Source organism: Penicillium psychrofluorescens, assembly GCF_964197705.1.
Source record: "Penicillium psychrofluorescens genome assembly, chromosome: 1".
Classification (NCBI taxonomy): Eukaryota; Fungi; Ascomycota; class Eurotiomycetes; order Eurotiales; family Aspergillaceae; genus Penicillium; species Penicillium psychrofluorescens.
The window spans coordinates 2,332,769-2,354,923 of record NC_133439.1 but is presented as its reverse complement, the minus strand read 5'-3'; the positions used below and the strand labels follow the sequence as shown (position 1 = coordinate 2,354,923).

General features: G+C 56.4%; 13 protein-coding genes and 1 non-coding gene across 14 annotated transcripts; 6 read left to right on the top strand and 8 right to left on the bottom strand.

The window, feature by feature from the left end:
• The first annotated feature begins 105 nt into the window (after positions 1 to 105).
• On the top strand, positions 106 to 178 carry PFLUO_LOCUS873. Its single transcript has one exon. It is a non-coding gene; the product is annotated as a tRNA-Lys (tRNA).
• Positions 179 to 536: 358 nt separating this feature from the next.
• PFLUO_LOCUS872 (uncharacterized protein) lies at positions 537 to 1,775 on the bottom strand (the record flags this gene model as incomplete). Its single annotated transcript, XM_073786543.1, has 1 exon — positions 537 to 1,775. One exon carries the CDS (start codon positions 1,773 to 1,775, stop codon positions 537 to 539), a length of 1,239 nt encoding a protein of 412 aa, XP_073634968.1.
• A 416-nt stretch (positions 1,776 to 2,191) lies between these two features.
• On the bottom strand, positions 2,192 to 2,919 carry PFLUO_LOCUS871 (Vacuolar-sorting protein SNF7; the record flags this gene model as incomplete). Its single annotated transcript, XM_073786532.1, has 2 exons — positions 2,192 to 2,779; positions 2,875 to 2,919. The coding sequence occupies 2 exons, from the start codon at positions 2,917 to 2,919 to the stop codon at positions 2,192 to 2,194; spliced, it is 633 nt and encodes a 210-aa protein (XP_073634967.1).
• Positions 2,920 to 3,227: 308 nt separating this feature from the next.
• PFLUO_LOCUS870 (transcription factor that binds to CRE motif) lies at positions 3,228 to 4,570 on the bottom strand (the record flags this gene model as incomplete). Its single annotated transcript, XM_073786521.1, has 2 exons — positions 3,228 to 3,358; positions 3,427 to 4,570. The coding sequence occupies 2 exons, from the start codon at positions 4,568 to 4,570 to the stop codon at positions 3,228 to 3,230; spliced, it is 1,275 nt and encodes a 424-aa protein (XP_073634966.1).
• Positions 4,571 to 5,566: 996 nt separating this feature from the next.
• PFLUO_LOCUS869 (snoRNA-binding rRNA-processing protein) lies at positions 5,567 to 7,155 on the bottom strand (the record flags this gene model as incomplete). Its single annotated transcript, XM_073786510.1, has 3 exons — positions 5,567 to 6,431; positions 6,487 to 6,731; positions 6,787 to 7,155. 3 exons carry the CDS (start codon positions 7,153 to 7,155, stop codon positions 5,567 to 5,569), a joined length of 1,479 nt encoding a protein of 492 aa, XP_073634965.1.
• Positions 7,156 to 7,432: 277 nt separating this feature from the next.
• Positions 7,433 to 9,301, top strand: PFLUO_LOCUS868 (contains a PHD finger motif; the record flags this gene model as incomplete). The annotated part of the gene is made up of 1 exon (XM_073786499.1): positions 7,433 to 9,301. One exon carries the CDS (start codon positions 7,433 to 7,435, stop codon positions 9,299 to 9,301), a length of 1,869 nt encoding a protein of 622 aa, XP_073634964.1.
• Positions 9,302 to 9,442: 141 nt separating this feature from the next.
• Positions 9,443 to 11,131, bottom strand: PFLUO_LOCUS867 (Trimeric GatFAB AmidoTransferase(AdT) complex subunit; the record flags this gene model as incomplete). The annotated part of the gene is made up of 4 exons (XM_073786488.1): positions 9,443 to 10,320; positions 10,376 to 10,551; positions 10,609 to 10,933; positions 10,996 to 11,131. 4 exons carry the CDS (start codon positions 11,129 to 11,131, stop codon positions 9,443 to 9,445), a joined length of 1,515 nt encoding a protein of 504 aa, XP_073634963.1.
• A 199-nt stretch (positions 11,132 to 11,330) lies between these two features.
• Positions 11,331 to 11,843, bottom strand: PFLUO_LOCUS866 (uncharacterized protein; the record flags this gene model as incomplete). The annotated part of the gene is made up of 1 exon (XM_073786477.1): positions 11,331 to 11,843. One exon carries the CDS (start codon positions 11,841 to 11,843, stop codon positions 11,331 to 11,333), a length of 513 nt encoding a protein of 170 aa, XP_073634962.1.
• A 301-nt stretch (positions 11,844 to 12,144) lies between these two features.
• Positions 12,145 to 13,436, top strand: PFLUO_LOCUS865 (mitochondrial 2-enoyl thioester reductase; the record flags this gene model as incomplete). The annotated part of the gene is made up of 2 exons (XM_073786466.1): positions 12,145 to 12,341; positions 12,395 to 13,436. The coding sequence occupies 2 exons, from the start codon at positions 12,145 to 12,147 to the stop codon at positions 13,434 to 13,436; spliced, it is 1,239 nt and encodes a 412-aa protein (XP_073634961.1).
• A 177-nt stretch (positions 13,437 to 13,613) lies between these two features.
• PFLUO_LOCUS864 (uncharacterized protein) lies at positions 13,614 to 15,441 on the bottom strand (the record flags this gene model as incomplete). The annotated part of the gene is made up of 2 exons (XM_073786455.1): positions 13,614 to 15,231; positions 15,281 to 15,441. The coding sequence occupies 2 exons, from the start codon at positions 15,439 to 15,441 to the stop codon at positions 13,614 to 13,616; spliced, it is 1,779 nt and encodes a 592-aa protein (XP_073634960.1).
• Positions 15,442 to 15,775: 334 nt separating this feature from the next.
• Positions 15,776 to 17,125, top strand: PFLUO_LOCUS863 (beta subunit; the record flags this gene model as incomplete). The annotated part of the gene is made up of 4 exons (XM_073786444.1): positions 15,776 to 16,026; positions 16,111 to 16,234; positions 16,308 to 16,594; positions 16,654 to 17,125. 4 exons carry the CDS (start codon positions 15,776 to 15,778, stop codon positions 17,123 to 17,125), a joined length of 1,134 nt encoding a protein of 377 aa, XP_073634959.1.
• A 329-nt stretch (positions 17,126 to 17,454) lies between these two features.
• On the bottom strand, positions 17,455 to 18,159 carry PFLUO_LOCUS862 (uncharacterized protein; the record flags this gene model as incomplete). The annotated part of the gene is made up of 3 exons (XM_073786432.1): positions 17,455 to 18,018; positions 18,071 to 18,097; positions 18,151 to 18,159. 3 exons carry the CDS (start codon positions 18,157 to 18,159, stop codon positions 17,455 to 17,457), a joined length of 600 nt encoding a protein of 199 aa, XP_073634958.1.
• Positions 18,160 to 18,345: 186 nt separating this feature from the next.
• PFLUO_LOCUS861 (uncharacterized protein) lies at positions 18,346 to 19,392 on the top strand (the record flags this gene model as incomplete). Its single annotated transcript, XM_073786421.1, has 2 exons — positions 18,346 to 18,538; positions 18,605 to 19,392. 2 exons carry the CDS (start codon positions 18,346 to 18,348, stop codon positions 19,390 to 19,392), a joined length of 981 nt encoding a protein of 326 aa, XP_073634957.1.
• Positions 19,393 to 19,754: 362 nt separating this feature from the next.
• Positions 19,755 to 21,860, top strand: PFLUO_LOCUS860 (RNA methyltransferase tRNA(m5U54)methyltransferase; the record flags this gene model as incomplete). The annotated part of the gene is made up of 1 exon (XM_073786410.1): positions 19,755 to 21,860. One exon carries the CDS (start codon positions 19,755 to 19,757, stop codon positions 21,858 to 21,860), a length of 2,106 nt encoding a protein of 701 aa, XP_073634956.1.
• Between the last annotated feature and the right edge of the window lie 295 nt (positions 21,861 to 22,155).

The following is a 22,155-nucleotide window of genomic DNA, read 5'->3' as shown; positions in this document are numbered from 1 at the left end:
CCGGATATCCACCCACACCCCATCATCCCCGGTCATTCCAACCCCCCCCCCGATCACTTGCGGTGCTCACATTATTGTGGGGACCTCGATTTTCAGCTAAGCCTTGCCGGGCTAGCTCAATCGGTAGAGCGTGAGACTCTTAATCTCAAGGCTGCGGGTTCGACCCCCGCGTTCGGCTATTCCTATTCAACTTGAGATCTTTTTTTGGTGATTTTTTTCTAATCGGGGCAATTTTCCTCCATGCTAAACAATCATAGCTCTAGTCAGTTTCTGTTCTTTGGTTGCAAGACAGGGCATTGAGCGGTAATGAGAAATCAATGATGGGATAAACTACAATATGTAATGTAATAAATATCAAAGCCATGCAGTAAATACGCGAGATTTCTTCTATGGGATCTAGAGGTTGGCTCGAATTTAGTGATATTTGCTTCTATTATTGATTAAGATTAAATACATTTCTTAGTCTACGTCGTTGGGAAACGTCGTTTACCTCGGATCTCCAGAACCATGCCTCCCATCAACAAGCACGGAACCGATCACTGGGCACGCCCAATTTTCTCGTCTGGCCGAGCCCCGGATGTTTCGGGCCTCGCGGATTGGGCATGCGGCACCTCACCCATCTCAGGGTGTGTACTCTCAGACGGACCATCAGCCGAGCCCGTCCGCGATGCCGCCCGTGTCTCTTGCAACAACGGCGGGCCAGATGTTTTGACGGCCTTTTTGCTGACACGAGCAGGAGGACCGCCCAGCATCGGCGGATACTTGTATCGGAATCCCCAGACGAAGAACAGACGCAACTTCGTCCATCCGCTCATAGCGTCCCATTTTCCCTTGAGTTCCGCCGACTCTGATTGTGTGCGAGCCCGGAAGCCCCTCCGTCGGAAAATGAGCAGTAGGAGTGTGATTGGGAAGATGAGAAAGGCCCACATCACGGGTAGACCCCGACGGGTCTGCCAGCCCGTCATCATGCGTCGGAAGCGGACCCAGGCCTCGATAAACCCAATGATGAGGATCAGTCCGACCCAGCCAAGGACGCAGATCATCACGATCGCGAACCAGGAGACGCCCATCGGCCAGGTGTCGAAGAACCAATCTTCTTCGTCGTAGCCTCCATCATAGCCGGAATAGTAGTATGGAGAGTCGTCCGGCGAGATGTATTGGCAGCCCGAGCCGTAGTAGAGGCTGGTGGGCGCATACTCGGCACTCAATGAAGCCAGGGTGCGGGTGGGAACCTGCGTGGGAGCCACCCACACTTCGTCGATGGTCCATGTCGTTGGTTGGAATGGCTGGGCATTGTCCACCGAGGTCGAGGTCGACACGGAGGTTCGGGGCAGCGCACTGCCCACCAGAGCTGGAGGAGTCACCACGGCAGAGGTGGTCGTGGTAAACTGAGTCGAACAGCCCGTAGGGGCAGAGTAGACCAGGTTGACATAGTAAACGGTGGTATGGTAGAAACTGTCCGCGGTGCGCTGAATGCCATCCACTGGCACACCGGCGCCGGTGGGATACAACTCCTCGACCACGGTGATGTCCGAGGCATAGTACCCGCTCCCCGTCGAAGTGATAGTCGAGAGAACATCCGGCATGACTGTCGCCGTCGGGCTGATCGATTCGATGGAAGTGATCACCTCAGCGTCGGTGGACATCCAGTAGTAAGGGTGATTGGTGATGACCACCTTTTCAAAGTCGTCCGTCACAATCCATGGCGCAGCAAGAACGAGCGGAGACCAAACGAGTGACAAGAAACAAAACAAAAACGAGCGTGAGGGCGCCATGGTGCAACCCTAGGATTTCCTCCGGGAGGAAATAGAGAAAGTGGCGGCAGCTAGAACTAGCCCTAACTGCCTGTCTTATAAATAACTACTAGGATCCGCCAAGAGCGCGGCCAGCCGGTGAAATGAAAGATTTGAGCGCAGGGCCCAGCGTGATTGGAAGCGATTCATCGCCAAGGGTCCAGCCAAGCCCGCTAGCTGGCACTGGCCCGGGGAGCGTGTTTAGGGACAAAAGTGCCGACGGACGGGCACATCATCGCTTCACTAGTTAACAAAACATGTTACTCCTGCGCTCAGCCAACATAATACAGATAATGATAGTAGTGCGCCCTCACACAGAAGAAGTACAGCAGAGACCTTTGCGAACGACAAAAAAAAAAAGATAAAAGCGTAATGTCGTAAATGCGGGAGACGTAGATTCAGTCGCCGGCCCGTAATGCACGCAGTCTCACATCCAGTCCATCTTCGACGTCGGCGTTCTTCGCCTCCGGTTCCTTGGCTGGCTGCTCTTTGGGTACATTATCCTCCTCCAGAACCATGCGCATATCCAAACCTGCGTCATCCGCCAACTGCTCCATGAGCCGGTCCACATCGGTCTCGCCCTCTGCCCCGTACTCCTGCATCGACACACCCTGAGCCACGTCCTCGATCGCGCTGCTGGCGATCTTGAAGTCTTCCGATCGTGCCAGGAAATTGTTGGCGTGCGCCACCAGGTGTTCCAAGTTAACACTCTTGGAGGCCGCGTCGAGGCCCCGCGAGGCCAGAGCGAGGGTCCGCGATGTGTCCCGCGTGCTCTGGGCGGCTTTGAGTTCGTTGATGATCACGTCGGCACGGGCGGCTTCGGATTTGAGGGTGACCTGGCGTCGCTTTTCCCGCACGGCGGAGGCGGCATGGATGCGAGCGATCTGGAACTCCCGGTTCTTCATGGCCTTGTCGGCCTTGGCCTTTTCAGCTTTGAAGGTCGACTCCGCGCGGACAGCCTCCTTCTTCAGCCGATTGGAGTGTAACTGGAGGAGACTCACGTCAGCCAGGCCGCCGAACCGGAACGGACAGGATGGTGGCGGGGGAAGAGGAAGAGGGGCAGATAGGCAACAATACACACCTTGACATTTGTGCGGGCTTCGAAGATGGGATCTTTGCGGACCATGATAATACAGGTGGGGGGGAGAGGTAACAAACAATCCAGATACTGCAGTCGTGGTGGATTGTTGATGTTGATGTTGGTGTTGCACAGTCGGGGGAGGTGGAGAAAGAAGAAACATGAGTGGTGGCAACGTCTCAGACCGCATTCGGCCTGGACTCCAGACCGGGTTGCCTCGCTCTTCGTGTCCCAACTACAAGAATAATACTTAGAGGGAGATAGTGGGGGAACAAATAAATAATAAAACAAGCCAATCAATCTTGGATGCTAATCTAGACACTAATAATACAGCCAAATAAAAGCCTCACAAAGGCTTACCCGTGAGCCAAGACGTCGACGTCTCGCTCGAACGGGAACGCCAGGAACTCCGTGTACTCCGGGTCATCTTTCCGTAACTGCGTCGCCGGCCCGATGTTCTTCTTCTTGTTATTGTTGTTGTCTGCCCCTGTCGCGACCGGTCGAGACTATCGATCGCCCACATCATGGTCAACAACGACACCCAGGTTGGTCGACCCTCGGGGGCGTCGGTCGACCAGCCCTGCAGAGAAAACGACTCACTAACCGCTCGCTGCAATGCTCTGCCCGTCGCATCGCGAAGTGGACGCGCCAAGGCTGGGCTGCATGCGAGCAGTCTGGTGAGGAGTTTCATCCGAAAGACCGGCCGGTTCGACGCCTTCGAGGGCGACAGACTCGGGGTCGAAATCAACCATAGAATCAAAGGGAAATGCTGATAGATCTCCTCCGTCGAGAACATCAAAGGCGAGCCCGTCTTCAGGGAATGAAGAATGTGGCTCAGCGGGTGAATCACCGCTGAACAGGCGGCGGAAGTCATCGTCAGAAAGAGGAGCTGCAACGTCATTTGCAGCGGGACCCTCGAGGTCAAAGAGGGGAAGCGCGCTTCCAGCTCCTTCGAGGCCAGCGACGGACACGGCAGGTCGCACAACACCGCAGCAGGATGTTGTGTCACGTCGGAGGCCTCAGCCAGAGTGGAGGGCTTGAGGGTCGGGGAGTAGTCGGTGGTGGAGGGAGTGGGGAACGGGATCCGCTCCATGGGGAGGTCGTCGCCTTCCTGCTTGAACAGGGTCGGCGTGAGGGTGGGCGAGTCGGCCACGGGGGAGCCGACCTTGGTGGGTGTGGCGCTGCGAGACCCGCGGACCTCGGCGGAGAGCTGAGCCACCTGTTGGCTCAGACGGTTGTTCTCAGCCTCCATCTGCGAGAGCCGCTGGAGCAGGAACTGGTTCTGTTGCTCCATCTGGATCTTCTCGGTCTCGAGCTTCTCCATCTCGAGCCTCTTGCGCTCGCGGGAGGTCTGCGCGGCGGCGCGGTTCCGCAGAACCCGCTCGATCCGGCGCTGCTCCTTTTCATCTTCCGTCTTGGCCCGTTTTCTGGTCTCGTTAGTGCCTGCAGTCGTCCATCTCGGGAGGATCTCGTACCTTGGGGGCAAGTTGGTTTTGGGGACTGGGAGCTCCTGGCCCCAGGACTTTCTCTTCTTCGTCGGCTTCTTCTCCTCCTCGTCGTCGTCGTCCTCGTCATCCAGCGGCTCCACCTTGGGCTCAGGCGAGCTGAGCGAGGTATCTGCTGGGGACACCGTCAAGGGCATTTCGGGAGCCGGGGTGGATGGCAGGGAGTCGAGATCGGGTGTGAGAGATTCCATCATGACTGGTGGGAGTGGATGGATGGAGAGTGTGTGGTGGTGGGAGGACCGAGGAAGTCAATCAAAGCAGGTCTCCTAGAGTCACGCCGACAAAGGCCACGTTGGCATCACGGGGATGCTACACCATACAGAAGAAGAAGAAGAATGAGTCAGCCTGGGGATGAATCATGAGAAAGGACAACTGTCTGGATGGGCGACCGACCCGGTTTAAGTAGAAAGGCCAGCGTGGTCGCAAGGGGGCGTTTCACTGGTACCGGTGTGACCCACCGTACCCATAGTCTAGGCCGCCCGTGACGCGCCTCGGACGTAAATTACAGCATTCCCGCTTACGGTCGTACATGCCTGGGTCGGGGGCTGAAACACAGCCGCTGGGGGGGTTGCTTCGCCCCCATCTGTTTGGGGGTCTTGGGGGCCATCAGGTTTATTCTGGGAGTGATACTTTTCAGCCCGGCATCGAGGTCTTCGTCACTCGCATTGACCCCCCGTTCTGGTCGTCTCTTTTTGGTCAGGAGAATTGACAGGGGAATTGTTGCGAGCCTGAAAGGGGGGGGAGGGTCTCACTCTGTCTGGAACCCCGTGGTGGATTCGTTTAATCTCTACGCCGCAACGGGCTCTCCAAAGGCGCCCCGCCAAATGTTTCCCCTGAGTCCAGATTGGCGGAATTTCTTTTGTAACAACAAATAATCATAATACGACCGAAGCCACCAGAAGGCGAGGGAACGTGCGGATCCACCGAGGGGCAATCCTATCCTACACTACGATGGACGATTACTCACGGACAGGGGTCACTCCTGAATAGGAATACGAAGGAGGGCCAGACGGGGCAGAGAAAGGGGGGCCCAGGGGCTGCATCGTCGTCGTCATGCTTTTAGGAGTGGTTTCGAGAAAGGGGCAATGGAATAAGGAGTATATACAACCAATAATGCAGACAGAAACGCCATCCCCAAAACAAAAAGAAAAAAAAAGAATCATGAATCGGATCGGAGGCAATTCCACCGTTTACATGGTCACATCCATCGTATCATCCCCGGCATCCAGTGCATGCTGCTTCTCCGGGTCCGGCACCACCACGCCTCGCCCCCGACCAGCCAACAGCTCCCGCCGCACCTCCGGCCCGATGTCCTTGTGCCCGCGCACCAGAAGCAGATCCAAGAGGGCCTCGCGCTGATCCTCCGTGATGTCATTGCGATAGCGTTGGGCGAAGACCAACAGCGACTGGTGCCACAGCACCGGCAGCTTATATGCCTTGGAGTTCAGCCCCGTCGGGCCGTCCGTCATCGTATCCTCGTCCGCCACGCGGAAGCGCAAGAAGTGAAACACCAGGGCGTCGATCACCTTGTACGGCAGCGCATACTTCTTCTCCAGGAAGACACGGATGAAGATGTTGACGGCTCCGGTGCTTTCCAGGGATCTCAGCGACTGCTCGGCGGCCAGATCACACATGCGCAGCAGCGCCGCAGCGGAGTGCAGCACGGGGATGGAGACACGAGCAATCACCGAAGAGACAATGTGGGCGTCGCGCAGGGTGCAGGTACCGCTGGACACCAGTGGGAAGAGCAGTCCCTTGAAGAAGCAGGCCGGTTTGTAGAGAGCCTTGCGCAGCGAGTTGTAGGTATGTACGTTCAGCTTCTTGGTCTCGTGGATCTCATCCCGAACGCGGTCCAACAGCACCGTCGAGATAAACTCTTGGGCCACCGCGGGCTTGGACGAAATGAAGATCCGGGTTCCGGCATAGACGGCATTGGCGGTCCAAGACTCGGGCCGAGTGATGTCCAGGAGGGTCGGCCAGTTCGGGACGGTGGGGAGGATCTTGAACGGTTTGGGGAGCGGGCCGGATTTGTAGCGAGAGAGAATCATGCCGACCCTTAGCAGAGACGATCGTTAGCTTCGTAGGTGGCTAGACCACAAGAATGGCTCACTTCTCGTATACTTCCACAGCCTTGGCAGGAATTTGCACCGCATCTTCGGGCAGTCCACCACCTTGAATAAACGGCCCGCCTTGGCCGGACTGCTTTGCTTCATGTTCGGCGATCTTCTCCAGAATTAAATCGGCCAGATTTGTGGTCTGGCCACCGGCGCCAGGCTCTTGCGGGTGGAAAATGGGGTCCTCCTCATGGCCAGGCATAAATTTGTTAAACATGTCGAGATCGTTGGGATCAACTTCCTGTGTGTCCGATTAGAACTGCAACCAACAGCGGTGGCCGTCAAGGAACCCTTACCACTTCCTCAACCTCCTCATCAATCCATTCTTCATCGCCAAACTTGTCTTCGTCGTCGGACATGGGTTCCTCATCGTCAAACCGGGAGTCAAAGTCGAATGCGGTGTTGACCTTCGGTTCTGTCGAGCCCACGGCTTTTTGCTCGGCAGCGTCCTCGTCCGCCAAATCCTGACCAATCTGCAAGATCTTCCGTGACATCTTCGCATCGATGTATCGTTCGCCATTTTCGCCATCCTCCTCGTCGTTTTCTCTGCGTTTGCCTTTCTTGCTGCTCTGCGTCCGCAGATGCCCCGCGGACACAATATCTTCAGCTAGAGGGTTGTGTCTGCGTGCCGCCGCAGCAGCACGAGAGTTTGGGGTCTTGGGCATATTGAATCTGATCTCTGGCTAGTGCAGGAAATGCCAGACCGACCGAGGGAGCTCTGTGGCTGTTTGACCGCAAGAAAAAGTGCGGATAATTTTCGGGTCAGGTGATCAGTATTCTTTTCTTTTCTTTTTTTTTTTTTGCCGGGCGGTGATATCTAATCAATCCACCGCCTTCTGATTTGCTGGTTTTATCATTTGACCGCCTATGTTTCTCTGTTTCCCGACCAGAGCTGGGAACGCTCACTACACCACATACTCCGTCCCCAGCCAAGTTCATGCCATGGCTTCCGGCACAGCCCCTGGGTCTTCTGCACCCTCGTCAAATATCAATTCTCCGACCTTAGCACCTGGAAATGCGCCGGTACTGCCTGGTCCTCTCTCCGATCTCAACGCCAGATCTTCGCCAGCCCCAGCCAGCACTGGATCGGTCCAAGGCGACACGGCTCGCGCCAAGCGCAACAAGCGGGACAGTCGCAAGAAGCGTGAGGCGAAAGGCTTAGACCCGGACGCGCCACCGCCCAAAAAGCGGGCGACCGCCGCTCCCAGCACTGCTCTCCCCAGCTCCGCTCTCAGCATTCTCCGCCCACTCCTACTCGCCGAACCTCGCCAGTCTGATCGCTTTCCTCCTCCACCTCGCCAATTCAACCTTGTCAACAGCAAGAGATCAGAGGTGCTGGACCAGAATTGGGATTTCTATGAAGTGGTGGATAAACTCACAAACAAGAATGGATTCCGATATACCTACGCCATCGCAGATCCTGGATTCCCGCATATCAAGTACCGCCAGACAGATGTCCGGCCATACCATGCGCGATTCAGCTTCGAAGATTCCCCGGCTGCCATCTCATTCTCGCAAGACGCCACGGCGGTGGCGACAAACGATTCATGGCACACAGCTCGAGCCAATGTCTGCGCACGAGAGGGGACTTTCTACTACGAGGCGCGAATCATTAGTGGCATGGTCAAAGACTCTGGAACAACACCCCACAACGGCGGTCCTGGTACTGCGCCGCGAGGCCACGTTCGGTTTGGATTCGCCCGCCGCGAAGCCGATCTCGACGTCAACGTCGGAGTGGATTGCTACGGATATGGGATTCGGGATGTGAACGGGGAAGTGGTGAATCGGATGCGGTGCGAGTATTTCTTTCCCAAGGGTGAAGCCATTAACGAAGGCGATGTCATTGGCATGCTTATCACTCTCCCGCCGCTGTCTATACACAAGAAAATCGTCGAAGGCACCTTCGATCCTGCCGTGGATGGAGACGGCAGCTTCAGCTCTTCAACAAAGTCTCCCGGTGCGTTTAATCTCATTCGAGATCGTATCCCCTTCCACTGGAAAACCGACTTTTGTTGGCAACAGTCCAATGTCTTTGCAACCAAACACCTGCGCGACTATGCGTTCAATCTCAAGGAGACTCCAACTTTCGGGCCGCCCTCCCCGCTGAACAGTGAAGATGCCTCCCTCCGGACTCTTCCCGGCTCCAGCATCACCATCTTCAAAAATGGCGTCCAGATGGGCACGCCGTTTAAGGAACTCTATGCGTTCCTGCCTCCAGCGAGTCGTCTCGCCAATGGCACGAATAACCTTGGGATTGGCGAACGGGAGAATGCTGATGACGGTATGATTGGCTACTATCCCGCTGTGAGCTGTTACGGCGGCGGGGCGGCGGAATGCCGCTTTGAAGGCCCGTGGTGGGTTGGTCCCCCTGAGCACAGCGAGACTGGAGAGCCTATCCGAGCCGTGGGTGAGCGATACAATGAGCAGATTGTTGAGGATGTGATGGCCGATATTGTTGATGAAGTGGAGGCCATGTTCACCTGGGGTGGTGTCGACGGCGACGTGATTCGGAATAACAGCACTGAGGGCCCGGACGGTCCTGGCTCTGGTGTGGTCGGTGGATCCGAGGTTTTGCAGGGTGGTGTCGGCGCTGCGCTCGACTCGGCTGTGTCTGCTGCCACGCCTGCTGGAGTGTCTGACTCGGCAGCCAACAGCAATCATCAGACGCCGACGGCCACCGGCGACGCTGCCGGGAATCTGCCGCCGGAGGATGCGATGAGCGTGGGCACTCCCAACCACGCCGTGGATTCTTCTGTCGGTGCGGAGGGTCCTGCAGCAACGGAGGCGGACGGGGACGTGGAAATGTCTTAGTGTAGGGATCAGGATCAAGAAGGCGTTCGGCAGGAATATACCATTTGCAAGGCTTCGAAGTTCATAAATTTGATCTCGCTTATCGTAGTCATACATACAGATATCGGAAGACGGTGGGTGGGTTCTATACAAGTTTCCCAATCATTCCAGTCTCCGGCCCTCCAGCAGTTCGCCCACGCTCATCACCAGGTCATCGTCTCCGTACTGGCCTACTACCTGGATTCCCGCCACATCCGGATCCTGACTAGAGCCATCCACCGTGACCGGCACAGAAATGGCTGGCAGTCCAGCCAAGCTGGCTGGGACAGTGAACACGTCGTTGACATACGCGTCCAGGGGTGACGACTCGGCAGCTGGTCTCGTGAAATCCGATAACCGTGGCGGCGCAGAGGGGGCCGTCGGACACACGAGCACGTCCACATCTGCCTGTTGAGCACGGCGCCCTGTGTCCTGTGCATCGGCCGCGGCCAATGGGTGCTTGGCTATAAACACGGCATTAAAGTCCTGCTGGACCAGTCGACGCACCCGTTGCGCTTGGATGAAGTAGTTATCGATTGCATCTGCGCTCAAGCTGAAAGTGCCCAGGAGGATGCGTCTCTTCACCTCTGATCCGAACCCGCTGCCTCTCGTGTTGGCGTAAAGGTAGCCCTCTGGCTGGCTGTCGCTGTCTGGGCCGTCGGCGCGAGTCCCGTAGCGCACACCGTCATACTTTGACAAGTTCGAAGATGCCTCGGCGGGTGCGAGGACATAATATGCCGATAGAGCATGTTTCGTTGCTGGCAATGAGACCGGATGAATTGTGTGACCTTGGTCTTGCAGGTGTGCCAGCGAGAGAAGCCAGGCACGGCGAACCGAAGGGGTCAACTCGGAAATGTTATATTCCACCGGCACCCCGATTCGAAGAGGAGTGGATGACAATCGGGAGGCTAATCGGGGTGTCTGGAGGTGCGACATGATTCGTGACCGAGAGAAGGGTGAGAGGCTTGTGGGATCGCGCGCATCATGTTGGTTCACGAGGCCTAGAATTTGATTAATTTGGGAGGGTCCTCCACATCGAAAGGACCAGGAACATACCGAAGACATGCCGAGCGGTAGATACCTTTCTCCCCAAGACTCCAACCGTGTCCAAAGAATTGGCATATGTGACCACTCCCCATCGTGATATTAATCCGTAAGATGGCTTGAACCCAACTGTGCCCGTGTATGCGGCGGGCAAGCGGACGGAGCCTCCGGTATCTGTTCCCAGCGCGCTGTAGACCATTCACCCAATTAGTCAATGTGATGAAGGAAGATTGCGCGTCACTCACGCATAGCATTGGTCGGCAGCGACAGCAACCGCACTTCCCCCGGAACTACCACCAGCGGAGACATCCTGCCCATCCCCGTTTTGTCGCACGTTCTTCACTGGGCCAAACCGCGAATGGACCGAATGCGATCCCATGCCAAACTCATCTAGATTCGTTTTCCCCGCGATGACGGCCCCGGCGGCCTCGAGCTGCTCGACGACAGTGGCATTGAACGGGCTGGAGAACTTGTCCAGGATCTCCGACGCGCACGTGGTGGGAAGGTCGCGCGTGCAGATATTGTCTTTGATGGAGATGAGACGGCCATCGATGAAAGACCTGGGGTTTCCTGGTTCACCGTGTCTTCGTTAGCGATGGCTGCGCTGGGGAGAGTGGTGGTCTCGCCGGTACCTTGCTCCCTGCGCCGATCAGCCTCCTTCACGCGGTCCAACCACTGGCCTGCGCGCGGCAATGGAGTGACAAAGGCATTGAGGCGGAGGGAATGTTGATTAGCGACACATCTCTCTGCTTCGCGGCGAAGGGACATTTAGAGTCGGTGAAGGAGTTGGTTCAAGTGAGTCGGAGAACAAGAACGAGGTGAATTTCCGCGGTGGCCCGTGCTTCCAGGTACTCGCTGAGAGGGATTAGTACGTAAATCCAATAGTTACACTAACTATACTATAGCATTTATATAGTTGAGAGATAGAACTAGCAATATGGTTGGGAGGGGAAAGTCTCCTGTAGCTCTATTTCGAGCCGATGGACCTTGGTATATACCCGGGTACAGATCTACAGACACCGTGCCGAAGAGTGCCAGGAGGTTGCTCCTCGGATAATTTGGAAATCAGGAGATCCTGTTGGTCCAGTGAGCAGCACTGGAGAAGACTGCACGACACCCAGCAATATTTTTGGGGTGCCGATTTCAAAATCCCTGTCGTGATGGCCTGCTCCAAGCTGATCGGTTGCCGCAACCGCCACAGCTGGAGAATCTCGTAGCCGTATTTGGATTGCTTCCGGCCCGCGTTGAAGTCTGCATTGCCGATTCCGCCATCCTCTGGCACTTGCCCAGGAATTTTCCCCGGGGAGATGTGGGCGATGTATTCAAGGCGCTTGACGGGAGTCGTGGTATAGAACCAGATGCGGCGCACGCTCGATGGGAGAAGGTAGCCCCGATATTCATGGTTTTTGGCACCCGCGGCGATGTTGTTCATGTGCTCTGGTTTGATGCTCATGAAGATGTCGGAGCTCGATTTGGCCATGGTACCGGGGTGGAAGAGGGAAGGACATGGACAAGGGATGGTGGGAGAGAGGAAGGGAAGGAAGGGCTGCGAGGGGGGCTGACCGACGACATCGGATTACTACAGTACCTATCGACATACCTAGACGGTGTTATAATGGTTCTATGTTCACTATTGACCCATTGCCCATCCAGTAGTATCTATACACGGCAAGCTACATCATCCGGTAGATCTCGGACCGAGTGCAGCAACGTCATCTCGGCTGTTCCCCTTCTTCTCTCTCCATTCCTCCTCACACTCCCCCCTGTCTCCATAGTTAATTATGCTCTCGCGCGGTGTTCTTCGAGCGGTTACCCAGGGCGCTTGCAGCCCGGCCATCGCTCGAGCTGCAACCTGCTCGCCGCTCATTGCATCCCGATCCTTCCTGGCCGAGAGCCGGAGAGCGATCTCGACCTACGGCTACACACAGTCGAAGGCGCTCATCTACTCGAAATACGGCGAGCCCAAGGATGTTCTCTCGTAAGTCTTACCCGACCGGATAAAATACCAAACGACTGACCGTCTACGATCAGTCTACACAAGCACTCGATCTCTGCTCCACATGGCACGCAAGTCAATCTCCGCCTCCTCACGGCGCCCATGAACCCGGCCGATGTCAACCAGATCCAAGGTGTTTACCCCAGCAAACCGCCATTTCAGTCCACGCTCGGCACATCCGAGCCCGCCGCCGTGGGCGGCAACGAGGGCGCGTTCGAGGTTATCTCCGCGGGCGCGGGCGTCAAGAACCTGAGCAAAGGCGACTGGGTCATCATGAAGCGGACGGGACAAGGCACCTGGCGGACGCACGCGCAGCTAGAGGAGTCGCAGCTGATCAAGATCGATAACAAGGAGGGATTGACACCGCTGCAGATCGGCACCGTCAGCGTAAACCCCGTCACGGCGTACCGCATGATTCGTGACTTTTGTGAATGGGACTGGATGCGCGCCGGGGAGGAGTGGCTCATCCAGAACGGAGCCAACAGCGGTGTCGGTCGTGCCGCTATCCAACTGGGTCGGGAATGGGGTATCAAGACCCTGAATGTGGTTCGCGAGAGAAAGACGCCCGAAGAGACACAGGCGCTCAAGCAAGAGCTGAAGGACCTGGGTGCGACTGCTGTCGTAACGGAAGAGGAGATGCTCACGGGCAATTTCCGGGCGATGGTCCACGAGTTTACTCGCCAGGGCCGGGAACCTATTCGTCTGGCGCTGAACTGCGTGGGCGGGAAGAGCGCTACGGCACTGGCGAAGACCCTGGCCCCCGACTCCCACATGGTCACATACGGGGCCATGTCCAAGCAGCCGGTGGCCCTGCCGTCGGGCTTGCTGATCTTCAAGAATCTGGCCTTTGACGGCTTCTGGGTCAGCAAGTGGGGGGACAAGCATCCCGAGCTCAAGGAGAACACGATCAAGGATGTGCTGCAACTAACCCGGGCGGGCCGGTTCCAGGACATCCCCGTCGACGATGTCAAGTGGTCGTGGGATACCGAGGGACCGGAGCTGGCAGAGAGTGTCCAGAGTACCCTGGGTGGCTATCGCAGTGGGAAGGGCGTCCTCACCTTCACTGGCGGTGACTGAAGGGAGATGGCGCGGCTGTATTATATCTGGATAACCTTGTCTATGCGACATTTATGTGATTCCCACTGCATGGCAGCCTTCTACTCGGTCAGAAAAGGAAGTATATATCGTGTTCAGATGTATTGTACCATTCAAGAGGGCCCGATGTGGATGGACTATGTTCTATATAGGTTACGCTCACTCACATTTCCAATGCGTCTTCACCCAGTCCAAGAGCAGGTCCGTCAGGGTCATGGACGGCATGTACACCTCGCTCTCCTGCGCGAAATTTACGTCCAGGCCAGCGAACTTGGCGGCCAGCGCCACATGTCGCTCAATGAAATCAATGTAGACCAAATCAACCGTCTCTGGCACCGCCGACGCATTGGCAGCCACCAGGGCCTGGATGCAGTTCGGTACCCGGTAAAAGGAGATGGGCGAGTGAACAGTATCATCGCCATCAGTGCCTGCATCATCTTTGGTTGTGTACCCGGGGATGAGCTCCGGTTCCTGGCCCGACAGCGGGGCCTGCTGGGGCTTGGAAGCACCGACAGTCAGGTCGGCCACGATATCGTTCGAGTATGCCAGTTGCTCGGGAGGTGCCAAGGGGGTGAATGGTGAATAGCGAGGAGTGCGCAAAATTTGGGGTTGTTTGTTCAAGATCCCCACAATCAGCTGCGCCTGGTCATATGGGACATCCTTCACATAACGGAATCCGCTCGTAAAGGGAGAGACAATAAAGGTTGTATCCTGCGTAAATGGGCCTTGAAAAATGTCGAACCGGATGGCTCCCGTGTTGAGAATGGCCAGCGCGGGTGTGTCACCGCGAGATTCGTCCTTGAGCGAATCCACCAACACCTGCGATTCCAACCAGGTGTAAATACTGTCATTGCTCGGGTACTTGACCCGTGACATCCAGAGGTCTCGCGGAGCGCAGCCGTGCACCTCGTCCAGATGGAGGGCGCTGCGCGATTCGGCTATGAGACGCGAAACGTTTCGGCCTTGCTCTGTAGGAAACCCATCTTCATCAAGCCCGCTATGATGACGGAGGGAGAAGAGGTTGTTATCAATATACCGGCGCTTGAACACTGGCGTGGAGGTGGAAAGCCCGTCGATGGACAGGAAACCGATGGTCTCCATGAACCGACCGCTTGCCAGACCAACCGCTTTGGCATCGTACCGAGCGTAATCGCGGATATGGAGATGGCCACCAAAAAACTGGATTGGGACACCCCAGCGAAGGCTCCGAATTGCCCTGAAGATCGCCTGATACTCCTGTGATTTGACCGGCACATGGCCGATGACCAGGAACAAGTCCACGTCTTTGTCCCGGATGGCCTCCTGGAACCAATCCTCTTTGATGGTCTCCTCGACTGGCTGTACCACGGTCCGGTTGTTGTTCCCGGTAAAATCAAAGAGGAAGCCGAACGCTGTGATGCGGATACCCTGTAGTTTGGTGGTGAACTTCTTGTACCGCGGGGCCAGTGGAACCAGCTCCTTCGTCCCCGGGTGGAAGATATCAATATTAGACGCGATGTAGTTGCCCCGGAAGTTGGGGATGGTGGTGAAAAACTCGGCCTCGGACGTGTTCTGTTTGTACAATTCATGGTTTCCGGATGTCAACAGGTCGATGGGCTGGTGACGGAGTATCTCCGAGATGTAGACGCCTTTGGGTTCGGACGAATCGTACAGGCCATTTCCTTCTACGCGATCGCCGGTGTCGATGACCAGCAGGTCTTGGCCCCGGGCCTCCACCTTTTCCCGGATGCGCGTTGCGAACGATACATAGTCTCCCCAGTCTGCCGCGTACGATGGTCTGCAATGGGGATCAGCAGGGCCTCAGGGATCAACCCTCGGGAGCATACTCCTGCAAGTGGCCGGCCAGCCAGCCATGGGTATCGGTGGTGTGGAGGAAGTTAAGTTGGCCGAACTCGAGCCCGCGCAGGGGAGCGGGAATGGGGTCGGGCGCCGAAGGCTGGGCGGCGAGCGCCGACGGGAAGAGCGGCAGCCACAGCAGCAGCAACATCAGGGCGGCAGGCTATGGGGATGACATCCAGAGCAGTCGTGATCGTACCGGCTGCCTCGTATCGGAGGAGGAATAGGTAAACGAGCAAGAAAGACAGCAGAAGAAGCACAAGGCAAAGGGCAAGTGACATGCCCGTCCCGAAACGGAAGCAGCGGCCGGTGAGCTGCGGCTGAGTCAGCGGGCCCAACGGATTGTCGCCAGAGGAAGGAAAGAAAGATTTCCTCTAACGATTATTATTCTATCTACTATCGACTTCCCCCTGCCACTTCTCTCTTTCTTTCTTTCTTTCTCCTTGGTCGACGCCTCTGCTCTCGTCTTCCACCAATTCATTGCCATGGCTGCTCCCCGGCTTTTCCGCCCAGCAGCTCGCCTGCTTTCGTCGCGCCTTGCTTCCTCCTCTCTCCGCCCGGCCCTGCCTCACTCCGCCTGCGCCCATTCGATTCTGCGCTCCCGGGGATATGCGACCGAGAGCGGTGTCAAGGAGGTCACCGTCCGTGATGCGCTGAACGAGGCCCTGGCGGAGGAGTTGGAGAGCAACCAGAAGACCTTCATTCTGGGTGAGGAGGTCGCACAGTACAACGGAGCGTATGTTTGATGATCTCCTGGCCGAGTTGGCGGCAATCTCAATGGTAGATGAACCGGATCGCTGACGTTATGCTTTTGCTACAGGTACAAGGTGACGCGAGGACTTCTGGACCGCTTCGGACCCAAGCGGGTGATTGATACCCCCATCACGGAGGCTGGTTTCTGTGGTCTGGCTGTCGGAGCTGCCCTGGCTGGTCTACACCCGATTGTGAGTGCTCTCGTTTGGGATTGAACCCCAGGATATTTCGGAAGAGCCTGTGCTAACTGCGGACCACACCTAGTGCGAGTTCATGACCTTCAACTTTGCCATGCAGGCCATTGACCAGATTATTAACTCGGCCGCGAAGACCCACTACATGTCCGGTGGCATCCAGCCCTGCAACATCACTTTCCGCGGCCCCAATGGGTTTGCCGCCGGTGTGGCCGCCCAGCACTCGCAGGATTACTCGGCCTGGTACGGCAGCATCCCGGGATTGAAGGTGGTGTCCCCATGGAGCTCGGAGGATGCTAAGGGTCTGCTGAAGGCTGCCATTCGGGACCCCAACCCGGTCGTGGTGCTGGAGAACGAGTAAGTGACGGGCCTTTTCCGAGATCTGCTGGACCGGGGAACTAATTTCCGCCCGCTAGGCTTATGTACGGCCTGTCTTTCCCGATGAGCGAGGCCGCCCAGAAGAGCGACTTTGTCCTGCCCATCGGCAAGGCCAAGGTTGAGCGCCCCGGCAAGGACCTGACCATTGTTTCCATCTCCCGCTGTGTCGGCCAGTCTCTGGCTGCCGCCACTCAGCTCAAGCAAAAGTACGGTGTCGAGGCGGAGGTGATCAATCTGCGCTCCGTCAAGCCTCTGGATGTCGAGACCATCATCGCCTCGCTCAAGAAGACCGGCCGCCTAATGGTTGTCGAGTCGAGCTACCCCATGTTCGGCCTTTCGTCCGAGATTTTGGCGCTGTCAATGGAGTACGGCTTCGACTACCTGACCGCCCCGGCCGTCCGGGTCACTGGTGCTGAGGTGCCCACCCCGTACGCCGCCGGTCTGGAGAACTTGGCCTTCCCCCAGGAGGACACTGTTGTCGGTCAGGCCGCGAAGCTGCTGCGGTTGTAAGTGAAAATGGCGGAAGGGCGAGTGAGCAGCTCGCCTTAATCAAACCCTGTGCCTAGTACCCTTTCCTCTGTCCTTATTTTTTTTCTTATATCGGTTGTGTCATTGTGTGCGCGTCATTTATTCTCTCCTAGACAGATTCTTGGAAAGCCGTGTATGATTACATCCCTAGGATCTGTTTCTTTCCGCGCAGCGTAACGGCTCTGTTGGTTTTTTGGTTTTTGCAAATATAGACTTGCGGACTTTGATTGCAAAGAGGTATCCCATCCATAACGCCATGCTCCCATCTAATGCCAGTGCGTAACTCTCTACAGTATATATGTACATCAGTTTCACCGCGCCGCTTCGGCTGTCCGCATGCTTGCACATCCAGCGAAACAGTCCGTTGGCCATCGAGGATCGTAGTAATCTTCGTCGGTATCACTCTCCGCATCACCAGTGAGATTGGAATCCGCCGCAGGTTTAGATGAGGTCAATTGGTCCTTTGCTAGTTCCGTTGAGTCATCCTCATCTCCGTCGTCACCGAGTACGTTCTTCCTCGTGACAGACGCAGGGGCCGCGGTGCCCTTGACAGTTGCGAACGAGCTCTTGAAGCCCCCCTTCTTGAAGCCACCAGCTCCTCTACCACCACCAGCGGGTTTCCCATCGGTTGACGCCGCAGTATCCCCGGGTTTATCAATGACTCGCAGCCCGGCGTCGGCGTCGGCCTTGCGCTCCGCTCGACGGGCCTTCTCGGCGGCGTTGGGGTCGCGCGAGAGCTGCTTCAGGTCCTGCAGGCGCTTGCGGTGCTGGTGGTCGTAGGAGGAAATATGCGCTTCATATTCTGGGTGGCGCGAGTAGGATTTGTTACAGAGGGTGCAGGTGAAGGAGCTGAGCGCCGAGCGCGCGGACTCGGTCTGTTTGCGGCGGTTAGTCAATCTGGACTCGATCGGGATGGAGAGCGTTTACCTTAGGGGCAGGGTTCGTGAAGCCTCTCTGTATGCGCAGTAATTAGCAGCGAACAGCTAATCATACTAATGATCACATACTGGGGGCATTTTGGGGTGGTTGGTTGTTCTCGTTGGCGGTGGAGCAAGAGAGAGAGAGAGAGAGAGAGAGAAAGAGAGAGAACGACTTCTTCCGTTGCCTTTTTTCTCTCCGCAACCAACAAACAACCACAATAATAATGCACGACTGACGAATTCCTCTCATTTACCTTCTTCTTCTATTTGGTTGAATACACAATGGATGTCAAGAAGCTCTCCACCGACGACGGCGATGCGCGGTCCCTCTTCTCCATGCAGGAACTGGATCCTTCGCCCGTCGACGACCTGAGCCCGAACCTGGAGAGCGGCGGGTATTTCCCAGAAACCTCCCCCGGGCCAGGATTTGCTGTCTCCAAGCTCGGCCTGCGAGGAAATCGGTGGGATACCTGGTGTATGTGCAGTTCCCATTCCCCCAAATCGATTTGAAATCGCTGACCATTGAATCAACCTACAATAGTATCGGCCCTCCAGAGATACTCTACATACCCTCCCACCGCATTCTCCGTGTTGCATTTTGTCAATACCTCGCTCATCCCACTGGCAACTCGCTCGGTTCCCGCCAGCGAATCATACCTCCTGCTCACACGACCCGTCTATCAAGCCCCCGGCCTCGAGCATCTCATGCTCACCATCCCCATCCTGACGCACATTGCCTCTGGAATTGCTCTGCGCAATATCCGCGCCTCACGGCGAGCCCGGCTCTACGGTGCTGAGACTCGCGCGCAGCGGCACCTACTGTCGTTCTGGCCGAGGGTCTCTGTCCAGGCCCGTACCGGATACTTTTTGGCGCCGCTCATCGGGCTTCATGTTCTCGTCAATCGGGCCACCCCATTGATGGTCGAAGGCGGCAGCTCCGGTATTGGACTGGGATATGTCGCCCATGGATTTGCGCGCAGCCCCGTGTTCTGGAATCTGTTTTACCTGTTCTTCGTCACGGCGGGCGTGTGGCATTTTGTCGGTGGTTGGGCGACCTGGATGGGCTGGAAGGTGACTACGGCGCGGAGGGAGCGCGGCAGCAACGAGGGTTCGCTGGAAGGCTATCTCGGCCACTCGGACAACCCGGAGCGTGCCAAGCGGCGGCGCAAGATGTGGTGGATGGTCAATGGCATCGCGGCCCTCGGTGCCTCCCTCTGGCTAGCCGGCGCGCTGGGGATTGTTGGCCGGGCGGGCGATGGCGCGGGCTGGGAGGCCAAGGGTTGGAACGAGATGTACAGCCAGGTGCCGGTCATTGGCGACTGGCTATGAAGGATGTGATCTCTGTACATATCTCATTGTTAGCATTGTCTGCGATAGAATAGTTAATTAATCGTAATACGTTATACTACTAAATACTATACTTGTACTCCCGATCCACTTGGTTTGTCCGTTCTGCCGCCTCTTTTTTTTTTCCTCTTCCCGCAACCAACCCCGGCTCTCATGCTCACCCAACCTCCGAGTCCATGAGCCTTGTTGGGTCCTTGTCCACTGTCTGTTATTTTGCCGCACGATGCGTTTCTAATTCCCGCAGCCTCGTCGGCCTTGCGCATCCTCGTCCCCTCTGTGCACCCCAATCGCCCATTACCGCATCCTTCACGACGAGATCCTTCTTTTCAATTACCACTCCCACCATGGAGAATCCTACGGTGGAAACACCCAGCAAGATGGTGCAGCACAAAGGCACAGAATACCGTGCCATCAAAGAGGGTCTAGCCTATATCCTGAACCCGCCCTCCCAAGAAGCCGCCTCTAAGGGAACAAAGAAAGACCTTAAGGACGATGACGAGGTACAGTCGGTTTTCTACAACCCGATCCAGCAATTCAATCGCGATTTGAGTGTTCTGGCCATCCGCGCCTATGGAGAGCACCTGGTGGACCTCAAAAGGCAGAAAGCAGAGCAGAGGCAGAAGACGCGGCAGGCTGGGAATCAGACACTCGGGAAGAAAAGGAAGCGAAGTGAACAAGAGGAAGAAAATCAGACACCGAAACCGGTGAGCGAGGAAGAGAATAAAGCTGGCGAGCAGCCAGCTCCGGCTCAGAATGACCCCGAGGCCCAGTCCGATCCCGATCGGACCGGGTCGTTTACCATCCTCGATGCCCTGTCTGCAACTGGTCTGCGTGCGCTCCGCTATGCCTCTGAACTGCCATTTGTGACGACAGTCGTGGCCAACGACCTGTCGGCATCTGCGATCCGGTCCATGAAGACAAATGTCGAGTACAATGGGCTTGAAAACCGCATTCAGCCGAATCTCGGTGATGCACGCGCCTACATGTATAGTCGCAACAACACGAACAGATTCGATGTGATCGATCTGGACCCTTATGGTACCGCCGCCCCATTCATGGATGCTGCAGTGCTGGGAGTCAAGGATGGAGGCCTGCTTTGTGTTACCTGCACCGACGCGGGTGTCTGGGCCTCCACGGGGTATTCGGAGAAGGCATTTTCTCTCTATGGTGGCATTCCACTCAAAGGCGCACAGTGTCACGAAGGCGGCCTGCGACTGATCTTGAATAGCCTCGCCATGTCCGCCGCCAAATACGGACTAGCCATTGAGCCTCTGCTCTCGCTATCCATCGACTTCTACGCTCGGGTCTTTGTGCGCGTGTATCGATCTCCAGCGCAGGTCAAATTTCTGGCCGGAAATACCATGGTCGTTTACAACTGTGACGCCGGATGTGGTGCCTGGTCGACGCAGTCCCTGGGTGCAACAAAGAGCAAGCTCGACCGCAAAGGAAATCCGATCTACCACTTTGGGGTGTCCCAAGGACCAGTGGCTGGCCCCAACTGCGAGCATTGCGGCTTCAAGACGCATCTGGGGGGCCCCATGTGGGCAGGTCCGCTGCACAACCCTCACTTCATCCAGAAAATGCTGGACATGCTCCCCAGCGCTGACCGCGACCTCTACCACACCATTCCTCGGATTGAGGGTATGCTGACCACAGCCCTCGAGGAAGATCTAGACTTGAGTTCCTCCACTTCTAAGCCGTCTCCGGAGCAGACGCCGGCTCCTAGCGCCACAAATGCGGAATACCCAGCCATTATTCCCCGTATGGATCCCGCTACCCCGGAGCCGTATCCGTTCTATTTCTCTCTCAGCTCCCTCTCCAAGGTCCTGCACGTATTCACTATCCCAATTAATGAGTTCAAAGGCGCCCTCCGCGGCCTCGGCTACCGCTCCACGCGCAGCCACGCAAAACCAAACTCGATCCGCACCGACGCGCCCTGGGACGTGATTTGGGAGATCATGCGTGAGTGGGCTCGCCAGCGATCGCCCATCAAGGAAACTTCCCTGAGACCCGGAACCCCCGGCGCTGCCATCATGGGCAAGAGTCGTGACAACCTGCGCAAGCTGCATGATGAAGACCAGTGGCTTTCTCTGCTGAAGAAGGACCTTCTTTCTGCCATTGAGGCAGGAAAAGATGTCAAAGACCTGATCACTCACGTGGAAGCTACTCTGTATCGTTCTGGGTCGCGACAGGCTTGGGCGAGCGCCGTCTCTAAGGAGACAGGTCCCGATCCAAAAGTACAACCGACCACTGAAGCCGAGGTGCCGGTTGCAACCCGCGGAACGAAGCGGCCGCATCCAAGCGAGCTGGACGTCGTCTTCGATGAGGCTCTGGGCCGGGAGGTGTCAGAGAGGCATACCAAGAGACGGCTGGTGCGGTATCAGATTAATCCTCGAGAAAACTGGGGACCGCTGAACCGTGCATCGGTCACGGCGAGTAAATCTGAGTGATGTATGTACATGTAGCCCATCTCAAATGCAAAAATATGAATTGAAACGAATTTCGATAGTAGTGGACCGCAGGCTGGAGTCGACATCATACTGGTGTACATGTAAAAAGTATGTGGCTCCCAGGGTTATTGCCTCTTGATCTACGCCCGGATGAATATAAATAGAACACGAAGAAGAAAATGTCATTACTCCCATTATAAACAAGCAGGCCAGGAGACGGAACTGGCCCGCAATCTAACATAAATCACAATCATCACGTCTCAAAAAAAAAGTCACAAAACATCTTTATGGAACA